The sequence below is a fragment of the Pleuronectes platessa genome, chromosome 21 (genome assembly GCF_947347685.1).
Source record: "Pleuronectes platessa chromosome 21, fPlePla1.1, whole genome shotgun sequence".
NCBI classification, from domain to species: Eukaryota; Metazoa; Chordata; class Actinopteri; order Pleuronectiformes; family Pleuronectidae; genus Pleuronectes; species Pleuronectes platessa.
In genome coordinates, this window is record NC_070646.1 from 20,006,900 (window position 1) to 20,027,502 (window position 20,603).

The 20,603-nt window shown below is 44.0% G+C and overlaps 1 protein-coding gene across 4 annotated transcripts in view; it reads left to right on the top strand.

The window, feature by feature from the left end:
- The window catches only part of LOC128426454 (RNA binding protein fox-1 homolog 3), a 240,144-nt gene that overhangs the window by 133,688 nt on the left and 85,853 nt on the right, over positions 1 to 20,603 (top strand). For 2 of the 4 annotated variants that reach the window (XM_053413331.1, XM_053413330.1), the window contains exons 2-3: positions 14,711 to 14,959; positions 18,490 to 18,633. In XM_053413331.1, the coding sequence (XP_053269306.1) occupies positions 14,744 to 14,959; positions 18,490 to 18,633 (360 nt within the window). In that variant the 5' untranslated portion in view covers positions 14,711 to 14,743. Of the gene's footprint in view, positions 1 to 14,710; positions 14,960 to 15,625; positions 15,629 to 18,048; positions 18,055 to 18,489; positions 18,634 to 20,603 lie in introns of all 4 variants that reach the window. The other 2 variants (XM_053413332.1, XM_053413333.1) reach the window with 2 other exon arrangements.

Sequence of the window (20,603 nt, forward strand, 5' to 3'; positions counted from 1 at the left end):
TATCAGTATATCACTCAAACATATATATAAACAACATGTGAAGTTAAATGCTGTTTTTCAACTTCACTCTGAACCATACACTTTATATAAAAAAGCTTCTCCGCTCCCTTCAGTGGTTACCAGTGGCTTCTCCCATCCGCATCAGGACACTAGTTTTTGTCTACTGTGCTGTGAATGGATCAGGCTCAGTCTACATCCAGGACATGGTTAAACCTTACACCCCAGTGCGTCCACTCCGCTCTGCATCTGCCAATCGGCTTGTTGCTCCCTAACTGCGAGGGACACCTAGCCACTTAAGAAAATCCAGAATGTTTGCTGAAAGCGGAAAGATTTCACATCTTACACTGCAGGCCAAAAACACATCTCTTCCAACCTCACCTTTGTTAAGAAGATGATGTCTAATAGCCAACTCTGGTGTTTATATTAATAAATTAAATAGTAAAAAAAAAAAATGATTATGTTTTGTTGCACTCATATATTGCACTTACATGTAGCACTTGTAGTTTGGCTTTTTTGAAGCATATTGTACTAACATGATTTTTTGTATTCAGGGTTTCTACCCTCATGGTTGAATGCACTTATTGTAAGTCGCTTTAGATAATGCGTAAGCGAAATGTAATGTAATGTAATGTAAAAAAAAGCTCTAAACACAAATTCCAGCACACAAATAATAAAGAAGTGACAGTAAGTGAGTACATTGTAGAACTGTTTGAAGAGGACTCACTAATGCCACAGAATAATTCGGAAGTACCTGTAACTCTGGAGCTTTAACATGGGCCAAGCAAAGAGACCACTCCAAACAAGCAGGTTTACAACATGCCTGCACTAGCATTTCTCAAATACAACAAGGTTTACTTTGGTGTCATATAGGATAATAAGTATCAAGGATAATGCACAGCATCAGAACAATAGGTGGGCGAGTTTACAGGGAAGACTTTAAACATTTTGCCTTCTTTTTTTACAAAGGTAGACAAGGCTGACCGATAAAATTATTATTGTTGGTGACTTTAATATACATGTTGACAATAAGAAAGATTGCCTTAGCGTAGCATTTATTTCGATACTAGACTCAATTGGTTTCAGTCAGTGTGTACACCAACCTACTCATTGTTGTAACCACACACTTGACCTTATATTATCGTACGGTGTCGGAATTGAACATTTAACAGTACTTCCGCACAATCCAGCTCTATCAGACCATAATTTAATAACCTTTGATTTTTCAATAACTGAATATATGCCACTAATAAAAAACTCATTTTCTAGATGTCTACCTGATAGTGCTGTAGCTAAATTTAAGGAAATAATTCCAATTACATTTAAACCCGTATTATTCGTAGATATAAAGAACAAATTCTTTAAAAACCCGAGCTCCATTGAGATCGACCACCTCGTCGTTAGCTCTGCAGACTCATTAAGATTAACATTAGATTCAATGGCCCCTCTAAAAAAGAAAAATGTCAAACATAGTAAATTAGCTCCGTGGTATAATTCCCAGACAAATGAGTTAAAACAATTATCAAGAAAACTAGAAAGGAAGTGGCGCTCCAGCAACCATGTTGAAAACCTCATAGACTGGAAGAATAGTGTTAAAGAATATACGCCTACTATTCAAAACTAATAGAAGAGAATAAAAACAACCCCAGGTTTCTCTTCAGCACTGTAGCCAGGCTGACAGAGAGTCACACCTCCACCGAACCCAGTATTCCTCGATCCCTAAATAGCAATATCTTTATGACCTTTTTTAATGATAAAATTCAAACTATTAGAAATAAAATCAACCATCTCCTGCCCTCAATTGGCACTAATACCCTCCCAACAACAGAGATCTCAGAAACGGCTGAGAATCCTTCCCATTACTTAGACAGCTTCTCTCTGATCACCTGTGATCAGTTTACCAAAATAATCTCAGGTTCTAAACCAACAACCTGTATCTTAGATCCCATTCCTACAAAATTACTTAAAGAAATTCTGCCCCTAATTGATAGCTCGTTACTTAATACATCAATCTGTGATTATCATCAGGTTATGTACCACAGTCTTTTAAAATAGCAGTAATCAAACCCCTTCTCAAAAAACCCACCCTAGACCCAGATGTTTTAGCCAATTACAGACCAATATCTAATCTCCCATTCATGTCTAAAATCTTAGAAAAAGTGGTAGCCAATCAGCTGTGTGAGTTTCTCCAGGAAAATAATATATATGAAAACTTTCAGTTGGGGTTTAGAGCCAATCACAATACAGAGACAGCCTTGGCAAAAGTCACTAATGACCTTTTAATAGCCTCAGATCAGGGACTTGTGTCTGTCCTCGTTCTGTTAGATCTCAGTGTAGCATTCAACACAATTGACCATCAAATTTTATTACAAAGACTCAAACAGTTAATTAACATTAATGGAACCGCCCTTAACTGGTTTAAATCGTACTTTTCTGATCGCTCCCAATTCGTGCAAATTAATGAGGAGTCATCTGTGCGCACCAAAGTAAACCATGGTGTTCCACAGGGCTCTGTGCTCGGCCCAATTTTATTCTCATTATATATGCTTCCACTAGGAAACATTATCAGGACACACTCGGTAAATTTCCACTGCTATGCGGATGACACCCAGTTATACTTATCAATAAAACCTGAACAAAGTAATCAATTAACTAAACTTCGAGCATGTCTCAAGGACATAAAAACCTGGATGACCCGCAATTTTCTCTTATTAAACTCAGACAAAACAGAGGTTATAATACTTGGCCCCAAACACCTTAGAGATACATTATCTAATGATATAGCTGCGCTAGACGACATTGCCCTTGCTTCCAACAAAACAGTCAGGAACTTGGGAGTGATCTTCGATTCTGATTTATCCTTTATAGTCACTTAAAACAAATTTCTAGAACCGCCTTTTTCCAGTTGCGTAATATCTCAAAAATCAGACATGTCCTTTCGCAAAAAGATGCAGAAAAACTAGTCCATGCCTTTGTTACATCGAGACTGGACTATTGTAATTCATTATTATCAGGCTCCAGCAGTAAGTCGTTAAAGACTTTACAGCTTGTCCAAAATGCCGCAGCAGGTGTCCTGACGAGAACAAAGAAAAGAGAGCACATTTCTCCAGTATTAGCATCGCTACACTGGCTTCGAGTTAAATCTAGAATAGAATTTAAAATTCTCCTCCTCACCTTCAAGGCCCTTAATAATATAGCACCGTTTTACCTTAAAGAGCTGTTAGTACCTTATAAACCCACTAGAGCACTCCGCTCCCAGAATTCAGGCCTACTTGTCGTCCCTAAAGTCTCTAAAAGTAGAGTAGGAGCCAGAGCTTTTAGCCATCAAGCTCCTCTGCTGTGGAATAAACTACCACTTTCAGTTCGGGAGGCAGACACCATCTGTTTGTTTAAGAGTAGGCTCAAAACCTTCCTTTTTGATAAAGCTTATAGTTAGAGCTAATTAGTGCGGCAGAACGTTACTTGTTCTATTTTATGACACATGACACACGGAGCTTCTTTTTCCAGCCTCTTCTTCCTCTTCTCCATCCCTATCCCCCTTCCCCGGAATCCCTTTGCTTTATCACCCGCAGATCCAGGGCCTCTGTGGCCGCACCATACATTGCGGTTTGTGGATCGCGCACCGGGGTCGCGGTGGTGGATCCAGTGTGGCGGACTCTGTGTCGTGTGGGCTGATTGTGGTGGTGGTGTCGGACCCTGTGTCGCGTTGGCATCGGGTACGGGCATTGGACCAGGACCGCGGTGGCGGCTTGTGGTGGGTGGCGGTGGACGGTGACTGAGGACTGGAGTGGCGTTCTGGTCTGGATGGTGGATCGTGGTCCTGCTGGTTGCTGACCATGGACTGTGATTGCAGCGGGACTGCTCCTTCGGGATGCTTATCAAATGCTGCTAGAGACTTTAATCTTGAAGACTTTAATCTAGATGATGTTTTCCTGCACATGGCATCTATTGCACTTCTGTCCGTCCTGGGAGAGGGATCCCTCATATGTGGCTCTCTCTGAGGTTTCTACGTATTTTTACCCTGTTAAAAGGGTAAAAATATATATGGGCTATACAAATAAAATTTGATTGATGATTGATTGATTGCTATACAAAGGGATGCTACCTAATTGTATTAGTTGACTTTGTCAATGCTTTAACTTATTATAAGAACCTGCATTACACAGAAACAATGTGTGTATAAATGAAGACAAACACACATCCTTTCCTCCTTTTTGTCTGACTACTTGAAACATGTGTCCTCCACTGTATGTGCTGGCAGTGCCGGTGGCTGTGTTCTGGTCTGATTGAAGCGGGCACACATGCAGATTTACATATGTTTGCCATTGTAAGGGGGTTTAGAGAATATCATGTAGCAGGCCTAGAGAGACCTGGGACACACTCTGAATCCTAAACAGTCTCCTCGGCCAGCACCACTCCTCCTCCATGAACATGATTTCTCTTTTTTTCTCTTATCTCGCTCTCTCTCTCCTTCTTGCTCACTCCCTCGCTTTTATGTTCTGTCAGTAGCTATCGCCTCACACACACATACACACTCTCATAGAAACACACACACAGGGGTTGCATCATGGAGTGTCCTCGCTTGGCCAGTGAGAGACTGGGAGTGTCAGCTAATCTCTGCTCAGCCAAGTGTTAAATTAGATTCTGTTGACTTTCTGTTGGAGCTCTCTATCTTTCGCGCTCTCTATCTTTCACGCTCTCTCTCTCTCTCTCTCTCTCTCTCTCTCTCTCTCTCTCTCTCTTCTTCAGTGTGTGTTTGTGTCTTGAGTTATGCATAACTCACTTACGAGGGCTGGGTCACTGCCCCACTGTCTCACTGTAAGAATTTTCTCAGGGCAAATAAGTGTGTGGAACTGCAGCTGCCTCCATGTTGATGATGCAGGGTTATTATAAAGCAGTTTTGGCCAATATTTAGTTAGATACACTTGTTTACTGCTCTCCTATCACTTATAGAGAGAGTTCACTGAAAAATACAAATTAACTAATTATCTACTCACCACTATGCCGATGGAGGGCTGGGGGAAGTGTATGTGTCCACAGAACACTTCAGGCGTTGTGGAGGAAATTTGACTTTGCGAGACTTCTGAAATAAAGACAACTGAACATAATGGTCTTTTAGGTGCACTTTTATTCTTTGGCAAAGAAGGTCGAACTGATCTCACAGCATGCAGAAGATCGGTAAGACAAAGGAACATTCTCGGGCGTGCTCTTTTATGCAGAAAGAGGTGATGTATGTGCGTAAGAAGCAGATGTGTGTGTGTAAAGGTAAAGTGTGTGTGTACGAATGGAGTATGAAGTGAGCCCCCAGAAGATAATATTGGAGGAGCACTGTGATTCCCGCTGGCTCACATGTCTGGATCTCACAGAGAAAAACATAAAATGCCTCCATACTGCTTTTGTGATGTCATCTGAGTGTCTGCAAGCCCCGACTTTGTACCAAAGTTTTACCTTTTAATTTTCCATGTTAGAGACTGAATTTAATGCCACCCTTTGATTTAGGTTTACTTGTAACTTATATATTTTTTAATTTTACTTTTGCATTTAGTAAAGAATCTTGTCTATTTTCTTTAATTGACCAAAAAAAGACTCTCTCTGTGAGCGTGTGTATTTTCTATAAGGAGCTATTCAAGACACTCCATCCACATACATATCTTTCATTTTCACATGCATACATATGGACATAAATACATACATTCTCCTGTATACATTGAATGAATGTTAACTGTATGTGAAAACATATTTATGGAGAAAGAACGTTAGTAGAAATGTGAGAGTGAGATCATCCGAAACCCAATCTGTCATTTTAAAGGTGGCGACAACATCATCCTCTCCTGGAACCGTCACCTTATCGTGGTGGAGAGGTTTGCGTTTCCCTATGAACCTGAGGGCTGTGTTGTCTGGAGCCTTGTGCTCCTGGTAGGGTCTCTCATGGCAGAGTGGTCTCAGGTGAGGGGCCAGACTAAGAATGATTAAAAAAAAACCTCAATGAATAACGGAAAAAGAGGAGATGTGACCCGGCCCGAAGGAAGCCCGGGGCCCCCGTCTGGAGCTAGGCCCAGACGGAGGGCTCGATGGCGAGCGCCTGGTGGCCGGGTTTGCCACGGAGCCCGGTCGGGCATAGCCCGAACAATCTACGTGGCACCCCCCCTCTCTTCATCCCATGGGCCCACCACCTGTGGGAAGACCCGTTGGGGTCGGGTGCGCAGCCACATGGGTGGCAGCGAAGGTCAGGGGTCTCGACGGACCAGACCCGGGCGGCAGAAGCTGGCTCTGGGGACGTGGAACGTCACCTCGCTGTGGGGAAAGGAACCGGAGCTTGTGAGGGAGGTGGAGCGCTATCAGCTAGATCTGGTGGGGCTTACCTCCACGCACAGTCTCAGCTCTGGTACCGTACTCCTGGATAAGGGTTGGACTCTATTCTTCTCCGGAGTTGCCGAGGGCGTGAGGCGCCGGGCGGGTGTGGGGATACTCATAAATCCCCGGCTGAGCGCCGCGGTGTTGGAGTTTACCCCGGTAGACGAGAGGGTCGCCTCCCTGCGCCTAAGGGTTGTAGGGGGGAAAACTCTGACTGTTGTTTGTGCGTATGCACCAAACAGCAGCTCAGAGTACTCGGCCTTCTTGCAGACCCTGAATGGAGTCCTGTATGGGGCTCCAGTAGGGGACTCCGTAGTTCTGCTGGGTGACTTCAACGCCCACGTGGGCAACGATGGAGACACCTGGAGAGGCGTGGTGGGGAGGAACGGCCTCCCTGATCTAAACCCGAGCGGTCGTTTGTTATTGGACTTCTGTGCTAGTCATGGATTATCCATAACAAACACCATGTTCGAACATAAGGGTGCTCATAAGTGTACCAGAGTACCCTAGGCCGAAGATCAATGATCGATTTTGTGATTGTGTCATCTGATCTGAGGCCGCATGTTTTGGACACTCGGGTAAAGAGAGGGGCGGAACTGTCAACCGACCACCATCTGGTTGTGAGTTGGATCAGGGAATGGGGGAAATTTCCGGATAGACCTGGTAAGCCCAAACGAGTAGTGCGGGTGAACTGGGAACGTCTGGAGGAGGCCCCCGTCCTAGGTATCTTCAACTCACACCTCCGGCGGAGTTTTTCTGGCATTCCTGTGGAGGTTGGGGGCATTGAGCCAGAGTGGGCGGTGTTCAAAGCCTCCATTGCTGAAGCTGCGGTGGCTAGCTGTGGCCTCAGGGTCTTAGGCTCCTCAAGGGGCGGTAACCCTCGGACACCGTGGTGGACACCGGTGGTCAGGGAAGCCGTCCGATTGAAGAAGGAGGCCTTCCGGGATATGATATCCTGGAGGACTCCGGACTCGGTTGCAGGGTACCGACAGGCCCGAAGGGCTGCAGCTGCTGCCGTGTCGGAGGCTAAGCAGCGGGTGTGGGAGAAGTTCGGAGAGGCCATGGAGAAGGACTTTCGGTCGGCACCAAAGTGTTTCTGGAAGACTATCCGGCACCTCAGGAGGGGGAAACGGGGAACCATCCAAGCTGTGTACAGTAAGGATGGGACTCTGTTGACCTCAACTGAGGAGGTCGTCGGACGTTGGAAGGAACACTTTGAGGAACTCCTGAATCCGAATAACACGCCCTCTATGTTGGAGGCAGAGCTCGAGGTTGATGGTGTTTCGTCGTCAATTTCCCTGGTGGAGGTCACTGAGGTAGTCAAACATCTCCGCAGTGGCAAAGCCCCAGGGATTGATGAGATCCAGCCAGAAATGCTAAAGGCTCTGGGTGTTGAGGGGCTGTCATGGTTGACACGCCTATTCAACATCGCGTGGGAGTCGGGTACAGTGCCAAAGGAGTGGCAAACCGGGGTGGTGGTTCCCCTGTTCAAAAAGGGGGACCAGAGAGTGTGTACCAATTACCGGGGTATCACACTTCTCAGCCTCCCTGGTAAAGTCTACTCCAAGGTGCTGGAAAGGAGGGTTCGGCCGATCGTCGAACCTCAGATTGAAGAGGAACAATGCGGTTTTCGCCCCGGACGTGGAACTACGGACCAGCTCTTCACTCTCGCAAGGATCCTGGAGGGGGCCTGGGAGTATGCCCATCCGGTCCACTTGTGTTTTGTGGATCTGGAGAAGGCGTATGACCGGGACCCCCGGGAGAAACTGTGGGAGGTGCTGCGGGAGTATGGGGTAAGGGGGTCTCTCCTCAGGGCAATCCAATCTCTGTACTCCCAAAGCGAGAGCTGTGTTCGGGTCCTCGGCAGCCAGTCAGTTTCGTTCTCAGTGGGTGCTGGTCTCCGCCAGGGCTGCGCCTTGTCACCAATCCTGTTTGTGATATACATGGACAAGATATCGAGGCGTAGTCGTGGTGGGGAGGGGTTGCAGTTCGGTGGTCTGAGGATCTCGTCACTGCTTTTTGCGGATGATGTGGTCCTCATTGGATCATCGGCTTGTGACCTTCAGCACTCACTGGATCGGCTGGCGGCCGAGTGTGAAGCGGCTGGGATGAGGATCAGCACCGCTAAATCTGAGGCCATGACTCTTAGCAGGAAACCGATGGATTGCTTACTCCGGGTAGGAAATGAGTCCTTAGCCCAAGTGAAGGAGTTCAAGTACCTCGGGGTCTTGTTCGCGAGTGAGGGTACTATGGAGCGTGAGATTGGCCGGAGAATCGGAGCAGCGGGGGCGGTATTGCGTTCGCTTTACCGCACCGTTGTAACGAAAAGAGAGCTGAGCCGCAAGGCAAAGCTCTCGATCTACCGGTCGATCTTCGTTCCTATCCTCACCTATGGTCATGAGGGCTGGGTGATGACCGAAAGGACGAGATCGCGGGTACAAGCGGCCGAGATGAGTTTTCTCAGAAGGGTGGCTGGCGTCTCCCTTAGGGATAGGGTGAGAAGCTCAGTCATCCGTGAGGAACTCGGATTAGAGCCGCTGCTCCTTTACTTAGAAAGGAGTCAGCTGAGGTGGTTCGGGCATCTGGTAAGGATGCCCACTGGGCGCCTCCCTTGGGAGGTTTTTCAGGCACGTCCAGTGGGGAGGAGACCTCGGGGAAGACCCAGGACTAGGTGGAGAGATTATATCTCAACACTGGCCTGGGAACGCCTCGGGATCCCCCCGTCAGAGCTGGTCAATGTGGCCCGGGAAAGGGAAGTCTGGGGCCCCCTGCTTGAGCTGCTCCCCCCGCGACCCGACCCCGGATAAGCGGATGACGATGAGTATGAGTATGAGTATGACAACATCAGTAAGGGATTAGAAAAAAATGTATAAAAAAAATAAAAATACATTCAAGAAAGGTCCAGATGGGGTTAAAATACATTTTGACATATGATAAGATAAGGCGATCCATCAGATAAGTGCGTGGTGGAGGATGCGCATGGTAGTTATTGAGGCGCATGGAGATCTTGGTGAATGAGGAGTCAGTGGAGTAGAACGACACAAGTTTTGACCTTGAAATTGACGTGAATTTAACATTAAATTGATGTGGAAACTTGACAATGTGGAAACGTGAGAAAGTTCAGCTGCAAAAAATACTCCTCAGACCTAACACAAGTGGCCATCCTTATGTGGAACCAAATGGAATGGCCATTACACCCACTACAAACCTCGGAGGAAGTGAAGATTGTGCAGCAGTCGATGTTGAGGAGATCTCCAACCTTCCGGAGCAGAGCCTTGTTACTGCTCAGTTTGAGAAGGTTTGATGACATCCAGATTTTTATGTCGTGCAGGCAATTGACTAATGACTTGAGCTCAGCGGATGGATGAATGCTTGGACAGAGTTGGGTGTCGTTGGAGTAGGAGTGGAAATTAAAGCCATGTTGACAGATGATACAACAAAGCGGGAGCATGTAGATGGTGAAAGGAAGGGGGCCCAGCACTGAGCCTTGCATCGCATCTTTTTGACTGTGGCTGAAATGAAGCTAGAATTGATGGTGATGAACTGTTTCCTGTTGGAGAGGTATGAATGGAACCAGGTGAGAGCTGTTCCTGTAAGGCCGACGTGTTTGGATAGGTGGTTGAGGTGGATGGTATGGGTGACTGTATCAAAGGCAGCAGAGAGGTCTAGGAGGATGAGGATACTGATGTGGCCGGAGTTAGCAGCGTTGAGGTTGTTGTGTGATTTTGATGAGGGCTGTAACTATGCTGTGGTGTGGTCTGAAACCGTATGTTAAAACTGGCTAGGATCTAGGCCTGCCGCACCTGTCTGGTTAGCTGTCCCAACAGCCAACTTTTCTCAGGAGCTGCTCAATCCACAATAAACATTTTGAAAATGTTCACTATTCTTTCCTTGATTTGTCAGTCAGTTGTTAACTACCTACAGATATTGATCATCAACATCTAATATATATTGCATTGAATCTTGATGATAGTAAGACATGATGTTTAAGCCTTTGCTTTAGGACCTTTTCTCCATCTGGACCTCTCTGAATTTTTATTGAATACGCCTGCTCATAACATTGTCACCTAACTTACTTCCATAATTACTATGGTTGCTGGAGGTTGCATTACAATAAACGTAATCATGGATCATAATATGATGATTGCGTAGACATCCTATGGGGTAGCTTTTTAGGGGACGACAGTCTCCGCTAACTTGCATGAAGTAATTTCAGAGATAGATCGGTGCCTGATGCAGAGAGAAAGATGGGAGGATGGAGATAGAGAGGAATGGATGTTATGATTTAACTGATAGGAGAAATTACCAGCGCAATTTGTTGATAAGGATCTGGGTATGTCTCAGGGTGCGCCCAGTCACTTTGATTTAAGATGGATATTCACTGACTGTAACACTCTATCTCTGTCTCTCTTTAACTCTCTTTCTCCCTCTGCCTCTATTCCTGATCACTCGTTGCTGTCTAAACGCCAGCAGGGCAAACTGTCTCGGTTGGCTATTGTCTGTGTCTGTCTGTCTGTCTGTCTGTCTGTCTGTCTGTCTGTCTGTCTGTCCTGGTTAAGGTAAGGGACAAGATTTTGGTTAGCTTTTAACAATAAAATGGAAGTCAATCAGAAATCCTAATAAGGACAGCAGTGCAAACCTGTGTGTGTTTGTGTGTATGTACGCATATGCAGCGCAGGAGAAGACAGAGAATCAGGAGCAGAAAAGGAGCAGATCAAAACAATGCCGATCAGGGATGTACTTTATTTGTACAAATAAAAAAAAATCCAATTGAACATTTTTGCCTGTAAAACTCACCTCACACACTCCTGCCCTTGTGTAATTGAACTGTTTTTGTTCATGGCTCACTTGAGGTAGGCTATGTGTGTTTATGTTAGTGTACGCACTTGTCTCCAGTGTGTGTATCAATCAATCAATCAATCAAATTTTATTTGTATAGCCCATATTCACAAATCACAATTCGTCTCATAGGGCTTTAACATGGTGTGACATCCTCTGTCCTTAACCCTCAGCAAGAGTAAGGAAAAACTTCTAAAAACCCTTTTAACAGGGTAAAAATACGTAGAAACCTCAGAGAGAGCCGCATGTGAGGGATCCCTCTCCTAGGACGGACAGAAGTGCAATCGATGTCAGGTGTAGAGGAGAACATCATCAAGATTAAAGTTTTTAGCAGCATTGATGAGGGTAAACATCTTGAAGGATAACTTCAGTCAGGGTTCATTTCCATGACTTTTCAATAACTTTAAACCAAATTTCCATGACCGAACATTTTGTGAAATCTTGGTGTATACGCGAAAAAGTGACAAAATGTAGTATTTAAACTAACAATTAGAATTCCAAGGCATAGGGACCCTAAATGACACAAACCCAAGTATGCCTGCTTATATTTTGAGCGTATTTCTTTAAAGCATATGAATTATTTAAAACTCAGTGTAAATGAACTAGGGATGGGCATTCGATTAAATTGTCTTAATCGATTGTCGGGAGAATTAACGATCGATTTTCGATTAATCATTAATATTTTTATATTAAAATTCACTATTTATAAAATGCAGTGAAAATAGAAAAAACACAGCGTGTTTCCTCATTGAAATCTTTATTACAAGATGAACAACTCTTGTTGCAGTTAAACGGGATCAGTACAATGGTTACACTTGAAAATATGCGCTGCTGTACTCTTAAACCCCGATGATAGAGCAGCAGCTAGCTGCTGAGAGCTAGCTGGATTCAACGGTTCTCGACCTCTCAGTCCGGTTGTTGTCACGCCCTCACTCCCGGAACCCGTCACCCAGACCCGGATCTGTCCGGGTTCCCTTCCCCATGGACTGACGGTCCGTGTGCGGACATGAAGCCGAGCAAGCAGCGGAGGCTAGCTGCGGGCTGCTTCCTCCAGCTGCTAACATCCTTGCTGTGCTGCGTTCAGGAGAACTTGGATATTCTGACCTCCTGCCACATAGCCGAACATGCAATAGTTTTCATCGATGAAAAAATAATGTCATCGACGAAATTCTTAATGATCAATTCATCGTTGGTCGATATATTATGCCCATCCCTAAAATGAACGACATAAAAATTTGAATATAACAAATTTCCATGACTTTTCCAAATCTTTTGGGAGATTATTTTTTCCCATGACTTTTCAAGGCCTGGAAAAACACATTTTAAAATTCCATGACTTTTCCAGGTTTTCCATGACCGTACGAACACTGTTCAGTACTATATGTCAAGCAGTCCTGCTGCAATCATAGTCTATGGTCAGCAGCCAGCAAGATTATGATCCGCCATCCAGATCGGATGCCACTATAGTCCACCGTCATTGTCCACTGCTGCTTATTAGGATCCATCATCAGCAGCCGCCTCGGTCACGGTCCACCACCATTATATGATGCCAACGCGACACAGGATCCACCATTACCACTACGATCAGCCCGCACAATATAGAATCTGCTGTACTGTATCCACCACCATACTGTATTATGGGAGAGGCGGTGGACTAGTGGCAGAAACTTGGACTATGGGCAGAAAAGGTCTCTGGTTTGTCTCTGGTTTCGACTCCACGGAGAAACAACAAAAAGACGAACCTGGATTGATATGTCCAAAAATCCAAGAGGATTCTCCCTACCCTGTCTAGTGCCCCTGAGCAAGGCACCTTACTCCCCCAACATCTGCTCCCCGGGCGCCGTACATGGTTGCTCACTGCTCTGTGTGTCCTGCACCAGATGGGTCAAAAGCAGAGGTTAAATTTCCCTACCTGCATGAGTGTGCCTGTGCATGTCTGTGCATGTGTTTGGGACTAATAAATGCATCTTAATCTTAATCTTAATCTTAACCATTGTGACCTCTGATGCACGATCCACAAATCGTAATCCATGGTCCGGCCACAGCGGGCCCCGGATCTGCGGGCGATAAAGCAAAGGGACTCGGGGAAGGGGTCAAGTCAGTAACATGTACTGATGAGATATGAATTACTTCGATGTGATGAGGAAGGAAAAGCTGGAAAGAGAAGCTCCGTGTGTCATGTGTCATAAATTCCCTTTGCGTCTTAGCGTCATCAGGGTTTTTTGCTTTGTAATCAATGACACAGGCCGAACTTGGGGGTACACTGAGGCTCAAGGTAAAGTTTTGATCCTACTCTTAAACAAACAGATGGTGTCTGCTTCCCGAACTGAAAGTAAGAGATTATTCCACAGGAGAGGGGCTTGATGGCTAAAAGATCTGGCTCCTACTCTACTTTTAGAGACTTTAGGGACAACAAGTAAGCCTGAATTCTGGGAGCTGAGTGCTCTAGTGGGTTGATGTTTTTCTGCATCTTTTTGCGAAAGGACATGTCTAATTTTAGAAATATGTGGAAAAAGGCTGTCCTAGAAATTTGTTTTAGGTGTGAATTAAAGGACAAATCAGGATCAAAGATCACTCCCAAATTCCTGACTGCTTCATTGGAAGCAAGGGCAATGTCGTCTAGCGCAGCTATATCATGAGATAATGTATCTCTAAGGTGTTTAGGGACAAGTATTATAACCTCTGTTTTATCTGAGTTTAATAAGAGAAAATGTCGGGTCATCCAGGTTTTAATGTCCTTGAGACATGCTTGAGGTTTAGTTAATTGATTACTTTTCTCAGGTTTTAATGACAAGTATAACTGGGTGTCATCCGCATAGCAGTGGAAATTGACAGAGTGTGTCCTGATAATGTTTCCTAGTGGAATCATATATAATGACAATAATATTGGGCCGAGCACAGAGCCCTGTGGAACACCATGGTTAACTTTGGTGCGCACAGATGACTCATCATTAATTTTCACGAATTAGGAGCGAATATTGTGACTTAGTCAACCACCAACATTTTCGTCTCGTCTGGTCTCGTCAACGAAAGTTAAAATAGATTTAGTCATAGTTTTTATTTTCAAAGATCCGTTTTCGTTACGTCTTCGTCTCATCTTAGTCATGGAAAAAAGTTTGTTAACGAATATTTTTCTTCATAGTTTTCGTCAACGAAATTAACACTGATGCAAACGACTGTAATTTGGTAATTGGTGTGTATTTCATATAGAGCTTTTCTAGTCCTGATGACAACTCAAAGTTACACTACAGTTTTACATTCACATATCTTATGCCTGAGCCACAGCTGACCCGATGTACTTTGATCTGTACATCTGTTACCCAAGAGGTATGCTATTACCAACAAAGATCAACCATTTTGTGTAACAAAAAAAACTGGCTATTGTCTGTCAATGTACTAATACATCAGATTCATTTGACAAGCTAGACCATGATTCCGACAAGTAAAGCAGTCACAAAGAAACAACCCCTTTTTTTTATCTGTTGGTATTCCTTTTTCCTTCCTTTTAACCTATCTGCAGGGTAACCAAGAGGCCCCAGCTCTCCCTGAAGCCATGGCTCAACCTTTTCCACCAGCCCAGTACCCTGTTCCACCACAAAATGGCCTCCCTGCTGAGTACACCACAGCCCATACCCATCCCCCGGCTGACTACACAGGACCAAGCACGGTGGCCGAGCATGCCCTAACACTGTACACAGCGACACACTCACACAGCGAACAGCAAGGAAATGAAAGCAACAACCCTTCACTAACATCCAACACAGTAACGGTGAGTCTTCAGTTTCTACACACACTAAATTAACTGTTCATTAGGTTCCCTTTCAAAATGTCATGCAATTCAACACAACATGGAATGACCAACCTCTTCCTCATTAACCATACAGAATATATTGTGTTCTGCTGTATTTTTGTATTAACCCTTGAACACTAACGTCGGGTGTTTTTTACCCGAGCGAGTGTGGTCATGGGATTTTCATTGTGTTGCTGCTGTCTGAGTGGCGTGGGTCCTTGAGTAGCTTCAGTCTGCTAATTTCCCTGTTCCCATCCATGGTTTTTTCGATAGGCACGTGTTCACGTGATTTTTACCAGACGTTAGTGATAGAGGGTCAAACATTTGATGGATATAATATAAGTTTTAAATGATGCAGAAAACTGTGCCTTCACCGGACATGTCCCAGGAATGGCTGGACCGAAGAAGAACTTCCCAGCTAAAAAAACAATTTCGGAATTTTTCTTTAACGAAGAAGAGTACCCGACATTATTGATGGTGTAACTACTTGTACGTTAGTGTTCAAGGGTTAAAAAAGGTTGGCATCAGTGAATATTAAACAACAAGGGGCTTGACTTATTTTATTTTATCTGCACATTAGGGGTACAAAGTCTTAACTGCAAACATTCAATCAATTTCTAAATCTACTCATTTCCTTATTGGAAGCCTGTTAAGACGAGTGTCATTCAAAATCTTCATCTTTGAAACATTTAGAATAGGATTGGAAAAAGAATGTCTCCTTTAGTTAAAATGCATATTAAGAATTTAAACACATCCCATTACAGATAACAAAAAATATGGAATAAAGACTGCTTTGAGTCCTCTTTCGATCAAAATCATAAAATGACAACTTCAATCTCTTGAATATGTATATATATATACTTAATTAACACCTTCATTATGTTTTATGATGGATATAACTACTGCTCCCATCCATAATCTGTGATTTGAATGAAATTTGAAATTTGTTTTACATATAATGTGGAGATGACCACCAACCAAAACACAAACATGATTTTAGAAAATGTAGCCTCAAACAAGACTTTAAGATAGTACAATGTTCTCTTAGTGACTACATGAAGCTGCCATTAAAGTACTGTTTTGCTGTCTGACTGTCTGTACATTTTGGAGCCACAGTTTCATGAAAGCTGTTTTTATAACAGCAGGGTTGGCATTTTCCAATTAGTGACAGATTGTACTCAAAAAGGTGATCTATATGTCCTGAGTGATTTCAGTCATGGTACAACGCCTCACTTTGCTTCTCTGCATTTCAATCACACTCTTGCTCCACAAGGCGTATTATAATGAATGCTTTGGTGTAGGGGAGAGCAGGGTAATGTGGGACTTTTTTTTACATTTGCTCCCCTCTAGGCGTACATTTAAACATTTCCCATTAATTCAGGATGTTTTCTAGCAATGGAAATGATCAGAATGTCTTTAGGACAAAGGGCAGTGAAAATATGATTGTTTTTAAAAAAGTGGTCTTGTGTCCCACTTTACCCCAGCTACGGGGTAAAGTGGTCCACTTACTTTTTCCACTTTAAAACTACCATAACAACACATGTTGTAATAGTTAAAATCCCGACAGCTAGATTGACAACCACTAATATCAGACTAGTAACAGAATCATGGGGATTGGTCAATTAAGCACATTTATGATTATTATGATTCATGTGATCTCTTGCACACCCTAGCTTACCTGCACATTGTTTCTCTGTCCAATTGGCAGGGACAGGGATATTGTTTTTTTCCTGCGTATTCAAATGCCAGTTCACGGCACTTAACTGGAGCAAGGCCATGGAACTGGTCAGCTAGTTGTTTCAAGTGTTTGGCAAGCTCCTCCTCCATCTCATCTTTGAGTATTCTCTCCACCTCAGCTACTGCACCCCAGGCTACTGATTTTACTTTCCCTTTCTCTTTTTTCTTTACGAATCTTTTGAGGGTTGTCTTATCAATACTTCTATCCCTTCCAGCTTTTCTTAAGGACTCTCTGCGAGGGGTGTTTGGCCCAAGGTTGTCTTCCTGGTGTATAGTTTCTTGGCATGATGGCTTTTCTACAATGTTTATGACATTACAAATAAAACATATATGATGTAATATAACACTAGAATATGGGACGACAAGTAGGCCTGAATTCTGGGAGCGGAGTGCTCTAGTGGGTTTATAAGGTACTAACAGCTCTTTAAGGTAAAGAGGCGCTATATTATTAAGGGCCTTGAAGGTGAGAAGGAGAATTTTAAATTCTATTCTAGATTTAACTGGAAGCCAGTGTAGCAATGCTAATACTGGAGAAATGTGCTCTCTTTTCTTTGTTCTCATCAGGACACGTGCTGCGGCATTTTGGACAAGCTGTAGAGTCTTTAACGACTTACTGCTGGAGCCTGATAATAATGAATTACAATAGTCCAGTCTCGATGTAACAAAGGCGTGGACTAGTTTTTCTGCATCTTTTTGCGAAAGGACATGTCTGATTTTTGAGATATTACGCAAGTGGAAAAAGGCGGTCCTAGAAATTTGTTTTAAGTGACTATTAAAGGATAAATCCAGATCGAAGATCACTCCCAAGTTCCTGACTGTTTCGTTGGAAGCAAGGGCAATGTCGTCTAGCGCAGCTATATCATTAGATAATGTATCTCTAAGGTGTTTGGGGCCAAGTATTATAACCTCTGTTTTGTCTGAGTTTAATAAGAGAAAATTGCGGGTCATCCAGGTTTTTATCTCCTTGAGACATGCTCGAAGTTTAGTTAATTGATTACTTTGTTCAGGTTTTATTGACAAGTATAACTGGATGTCGTCCGCATAGCAGTGGAAATTTACCGAGTGTGTCCTGATAATGTTTCCTAGTAGAAGCATATATAATGAGAATAAAATTGGGCCGAGCACAGAGCCCTGTGGAACACCATGGTTAACTTTGGTGCGCACTGATGACTCATCATTAATTTGCACGAATTGGGAGCGATCAGAAAAATAAGATTTAAACCAGTTAAGGGCGGTTCCATTAATGTTAATTAACTGTTTGAGTCTTTGTAATAGAATTTGATGGTCAATTGTGTTGAATGCTGCACTGAGATCTAACAGAACGAGGACAGACCCAAGTCCCTGATCTGAGGCTATTAAAAGGTCATTAGTGACTTTTGCCAAGGCTGTCTCTGTACTGTGATTACAGGGATGGGAGGGGATTGAAAACATAATGGTCACATGACCACAAATGTGTTCTGCTGCCTAGATACAGGGGGTGTCTCACATTACCCGATGTCCCACATCACCCCGCTCTCCCCTATACATTTTTTAGGTGGTAAATCTTTACTTTACTTTTAGTGTCCTAATAACCTGAAGGTCAGCAGTTCAATCCTAGTCTCCCCGAGTTCAGACCAGTTACCATTTATTAGTGCCATGGGAGATCTGGCTCTGTCTAGTTTTCGATGTGTAACATCAAAATAAACAACCTTGACCTGAGACTTTGTCAGCCCTCTCAGGACATTTTTACACAATAGGAGCTAATCTGTGACATGCTGTGTGTTTCCCTGCAGGCAGAGGAGGCTATACAGACAGAGGGCTCCCAGCCGCTCCACCTGCAACCCAATGATTCATCTATGAAGCAGCAGCCTAAGAGATTACATGTCTCCAACATTCCTTTCCGTTTCCGAGATCCTGACCTCCGGCAAATGTTTGGGGTGAGATTAAAAAAAACAGATACACATGTTTTGGGGCAATCATTTATATCCAGTTGGAATGTCATTCACCTTACATGACTACAGTACTCCTGGGATAAGTACTAAGAAAGAAGATGATTCTGACTGACCGTGTTTTTAGACACCACACATAACTACACATATAACTCAAACACTTCACCCACCCTTCCACCGGCATAGTGGTGAGTAAAGAATGAGTGAATTTAAAAAATGTTGTGAGCCATACCTTTCAGTGCTGTGCCTTGCCACTGTCTCTTGCTTTGGAATTCCCCCCCTTCCAAATGCTAAAATGCTTTTACTTTGAAACAGGTATAGGATGTGTTGCAAATATATAAATCAGTCAATCAATTTTTTGTTTGTATAGCCCATATTCATGTCTAATGAGCATAGCAAGGTGCGACATCATCTCCCCTGGCTCACATGGGCAGTGTGGCTACTCTGACCTCCTAAAGGCCTCAGTATGCTTCTCCGAGTCCGTTTCGGAATGACGGACGGACGGATCGGACGGACCCTTTTTGATTTATAGTTCTACGAGCCTTTTTATTGTGAAAACAATTCACCGCCAGAACAGTAGATGGCGAAACGGAAGTCGAGCTTAGACAAGCCTACCTCATGAGGTATATAGAAGAAGTCCACGCTGGTTTATTTACGTCCTCCCGGCTCCTCACACACAGTGAACGATGGTAACAGAAAAATGATGTTGATGACGCGACAGTTTTGCTGAAATAAAGTGACACCCAGCGGGTAAATATGCTTATGTTATCGTGTCTTAGCGCAGCGGTTCCCCGGTCTTGTTTCCAAACTGCGTTGCTAATTCAACAGCTGCAACAGCTTGAAGCTACACGGAGGCAGCTAGCTCCCCCCAACTTCCACACACAGTCAGCAGGGACACCCGATACTAGCTACTACCAAGTGTTTGCTTCTAACCTGACGGTGTTTGAGAAACAGTGTCATGAGCCGTGGGATTAAAGTCAGCGGGTTTTTGCGTTGTCCCACCGCAGTTAGCATGGTGGCTAGCCCGCTAGCCCCGTTATCAAAGTTCGTTATAACCGTATGTGACCGTACACACATGCTGTAAGTGCTCTAACCAGCCACCGTCAGCCGGACACACTTGTCACAATAATCATAGAGTCGTAGTTGTGATTTTGGTTTATTGTGATGTAGGGAATGGAACAGGAAGTTTCCATTCCGAAATGCTGGCGTTAGCGGATCAATCACAGCCAAGTGCTATCCGTGGGCTGTCCGTCATTTCGACGTATAGTTAGAAAAATGAGCGCGGCACGAAAAGCTCTCCGAGGAGCCTCGGAGAGGCACGGAGAGGGCGTTCCACGTTGGAGAGGGCGGTCCTATCTGTCCGTGTCCGTCAAAACGCAGAAGCATACATTGGCCTTAAGAAGTTTTTGCAATGCACAAGTGCTGCTCACGCATTCAGTGTGGCCCGGGCGTTTCTCCTCTCTGATACCACCCTCCAAAATCCCTTTAATTGAGAGGAACATCTGTTCCTGCAGGCCTTTGCTCTTCAGAGCTCCTAATGTGGGAAAGGGGAAGGGTCAATAGCGACACAATTAATGAGATTCCTCAAGTCAAGGTCAAGAGTTTATCTTCATTAGTTCATTAGTTGCAGGTTGTTTTATATTAGTCTGCCAATATTCAATAGCAGGAATTGATCATAGAAAACAAAAAAAATGTAATTTCAAACTAAAAGCAGTCAGTTAAACCAACACAATCTCGTGGACTAGTTTTTCTGCTTCTTTTTGAGAAAGGACATGTCAGATTTTTGAGATGTTACGCAAGTGGAAGAAGGCGGTCCTAGAAATTTGTTTTAAGTGAGAATTAAAGGACAAATCAGGATCGAAGATCACTCCCAAGTTCCTGACTGTTTCATTGGAAGCAAGGGCAATGTCGTCTAGCGCTAGCATGGATGCCAGACGAACTTAGCCCAGCCCACAACA